Below are 3,146 nucleotides of genomic sequence, written 5' to 3' on the forward strand. Positions count from 1 at the left end.
TCTTCTTATACCTTCGGTGAACGTAATTAACAACTTCTTCTTTCCATTTATGTAGTAAACCCGATTCGAAAATGTTCATGAGAGCTTTAGCCAGGTTGTCCGTGAGTGGAGAATTCCTCGGCAAAGTCAGGGCCACGTTATAGTTCATGAAACACTCTTCGACGATTCGAATCGATGCTCGCCCACCGTAGCTATATCTTGCGTCCCTGTTCAGTTCGAGAAATTGCTTGTTCTGGATGAAGGCGAACTCACCCGCTTGGACCCTGTCCAGGATGGTGTGATAGTCAGCGTCCAGTTCCATCTTGGGCACGAGGTCCAGAACAGCTTTGTCCGTCGACATCTGGAAGAGGCTTTTCCAAATGGAATTTCCGCTGATTCTTAAACCACTGTCGACCAACTGTTTCAGTGTTTGAATGGGAGGTTGGATCTGTACAACGGACAGAAAGGCCACCAAGTTAGCCGAATACGCAGTAGAAACGATCAGAGAAGATACCCAGAAGAAGCCGATGTAGAGGCGAGAAGGAATATACTTGGGCGATATGTAGACAGTTCTTGCAGTTAAAGAACCGAGTACATAGAGGTAATTGTAAGAGAGGCTCTTGAATTCTGTCGACTCCTCCTTCTCACCAAACCTTGAAAATGGGTAAAGCAACAAACCTCCTGCCATGATGGCCAGCCCAATAGAAATCCAAGTACTCCAAGCAAATGGTAAAGTAGGAGACTGCCAGTTGGGCAAGGGCTTTGGGGATGGGGCCACGAAACAGGCCGGCATATAATTGTACGGGTAGGAGTAATCAATCACACCCCATCTGGGCCCATCGATGAATACATTGCACACGGCAATGTCAGAAAGCTCGCCGAACACCTGGCCCATGAGGCCATCCCATGAACCATCTGGATACTTGTTCCCCCACTTCTCGTCGTCGCTGACCTCGTAGAAATCGACTGTGAAGTTTTTTGCCTTCGACAGCCCGTCGATGACCTGCATGTCCACGCCAATTCTCCCGATAAAGTTACCGTTGTCATCTTTCGCATAGACGATAAAGGGTTCCAACTCAAATGTGGCAACGCGAACTTTGGCCCCATGGAAATTGTCGAACTTTCTCGGGAAGACATTTCCGTGGTGGAGTTTCCCTTGGGACCAAGTGTCCACAACCTCGAATCCAATCTCTTCAGTGTAGAGGACGTGTGTCCATATCTTCACCTCTTCTTGACCTGGCTGCAAAACGGCCACTTTTTCCGTCTTCCTAAAATTGAAGAGTTCCATCAGTTCCTTCGGCTTCGGTCCCGTAGGATCCAGGAGAAGGACGACGTAGTAAGCCTTGTAGTTCCACAAAGATGGCGGCATGAAATCAGTATCATAAGGGACGCTTCTGAAGTGGTCTGTGGAGGCGTGTTCGACCAAGGCTCTGCCTTCAGTGATCAAGAAGAAGTAGCCATCACAGATAGATCGAGCCCAAGTGTTTTCTCGAGTTAGAACATCTTTTCCCAAGAACTGCATCTGTTGAAAGAAAAAGTAAGGGGTATGTTCACTTTCACTTATAATGAATAGTCAAATTTTACTTATTTTCATTTGATCAGAATTTGTATTAACCTATAGTTCTAATGTCTATTGATTTATTATCTTGCTATTATATAGGATTAATATGATTTACTTTAGGGAAACAGATAAAGATAATGTTAGGGGAAAATATCTGATGTCAAACCAGTAAACATTAAATGCTTATACGTGAGATTTGTTGAGCAATAGTCTGTGCTAACAAGAAATAAAAAAAAAATGATTGGTATAAGAGATTGGGATACTCAGGTAATAAATCTATATTAAATTAGAATGTAAACTAAATAGAATATACTTAATTTGTTATGTCTTTGAGTTAACATATCATAACCTAGCATTCGGGAGGATCTAGAACAAGGGAACACAACCTATTAGAGTACTTGGGCCACATTGTTAAATATATAACTAATCGTGGGCCACTAGATTTGACATCAAATATAATTATATGTTTAAGGGTAAATAAACTCAGTTTCACTGAGATTTTCATGTTAAGGTGAAATTTGTGGGACTAGTCTTAAAACAAAGTACAAATCTTAATCACTTAGCCTACTTTGAATTTTTTGGTTGTTCTGGTTGGGTAGACTAAATGTTTGTTCACATGTAGGTAGAGTCAAATAGGATTGCACAAATAGCAGCTTTGTTTCTCAAATATATATTCGAATTCTGCTATTGTTCTGGTTGGGTAGACTAAATGTTTGTTCACATGTAGGTAGAGTCAAATAGGATTGCACAAATAGCAGCTTTGTTTCTCAAATATATATTCGAATTCTGCTATATCAGGAGATCCAAAAATGTATTGCTGAACATTATCAAATCATTGACTTCTTTCTTGAGATCCTCAAATCGGCTGTCAGAGGCCTTCAAATATTTTCTTAATTCTATTGCAAGATCTTTATGTCTGTTGTAAACTCTGTTTCTCACACATTACTTTGTAGTTTTGGAAGTGTCTCAACTCTTATTTAACTATCTGTGACTGAAATAATTTTAGATTTTGTTAAAGCAAGCCATCATATAACTGAGAAATAAGTTGGTTATTCCCCTGAAGTTTGTGATTCGAGTTATTTAAGCGAATTGCGAAATCCACAAGAAATGACAAATCCAAGAGCCAGCCAATATTTTCCAGTTCTGGTACTATCTTTTTCTTTTTCATTGAGAAACATCTCGACTTCATTGAGAAAATTAATAAATCTTTGCTATATATTTCCTTGTTTAGCCACCTTTAATGAGTGAAAGACACTAAATCATGACGCCCTATTCTGCTTCAATTTCATCAAGAAATTGCTTGAATTGTCGATGGAGTTAAGCTGAATGTGTCTTGATGTAATTGATTACAGAAACCACTTTCAATGCGTGATAAAATTTTAGTTTTCAACACAAGTTTTATTAAAATATTATGCAATGAAAGTGTTTCAATTCATATTATCGTTCTTCAAGGTATTCAATTAATAACTTCACCAATCCATTCTGCCTACCTATCATTCCATGAGTCCATTTAGTTGATGTACCTACTAACTTGTCCAAATCTAACTCAAGTACTGAGATTTATTCTAAAATTCCTATTTTTCTCTGTTGGAACCTTTTAGCTTAT

The 3,146-nt window shown here is 39.2% G+C and overlaps 1 protein-coding gene across 1 annotated transcript in view; it reads right to left on the reverse strand.

Moving 5' to 3' along the window:
- The window catches only part of LOC137648452 (ionotropic receptor 21a-like), a 2,246-nt gene extending 385 nt beyond the window's left edge, over window positions 1-1,861 (reverse strand). The window contains exon 1 of the mRNA XM_068381369.1: window positions 1-1,861. This exon is cut by the window's left edge and continues 385 nt beyond it. Coding sequence (XP_068237470.1) covers window positions 1-1,501 — 1,501 coding nt within the window. The 5' untranslated portion in view covers window positions 1,502-1,861.
- Between the last annotated feature and the right edge of the window lie 1,285 nt (window positions 1,862-3,146).

This window comes from Palaemon carinicauda, chromosome 10, assembly GCF_036898095.1.
Source record: "Palaemon carinicauda isolate YSFRI2023 chromosome 10, ASM3689809v2, whole genome shotgun sequence".
NCBI lineage: Eukaryota > Metazoa > Arthropoda > Malacostraca > Decapoda > Palaemonidae > Palaemon > Palaemon carinicauda.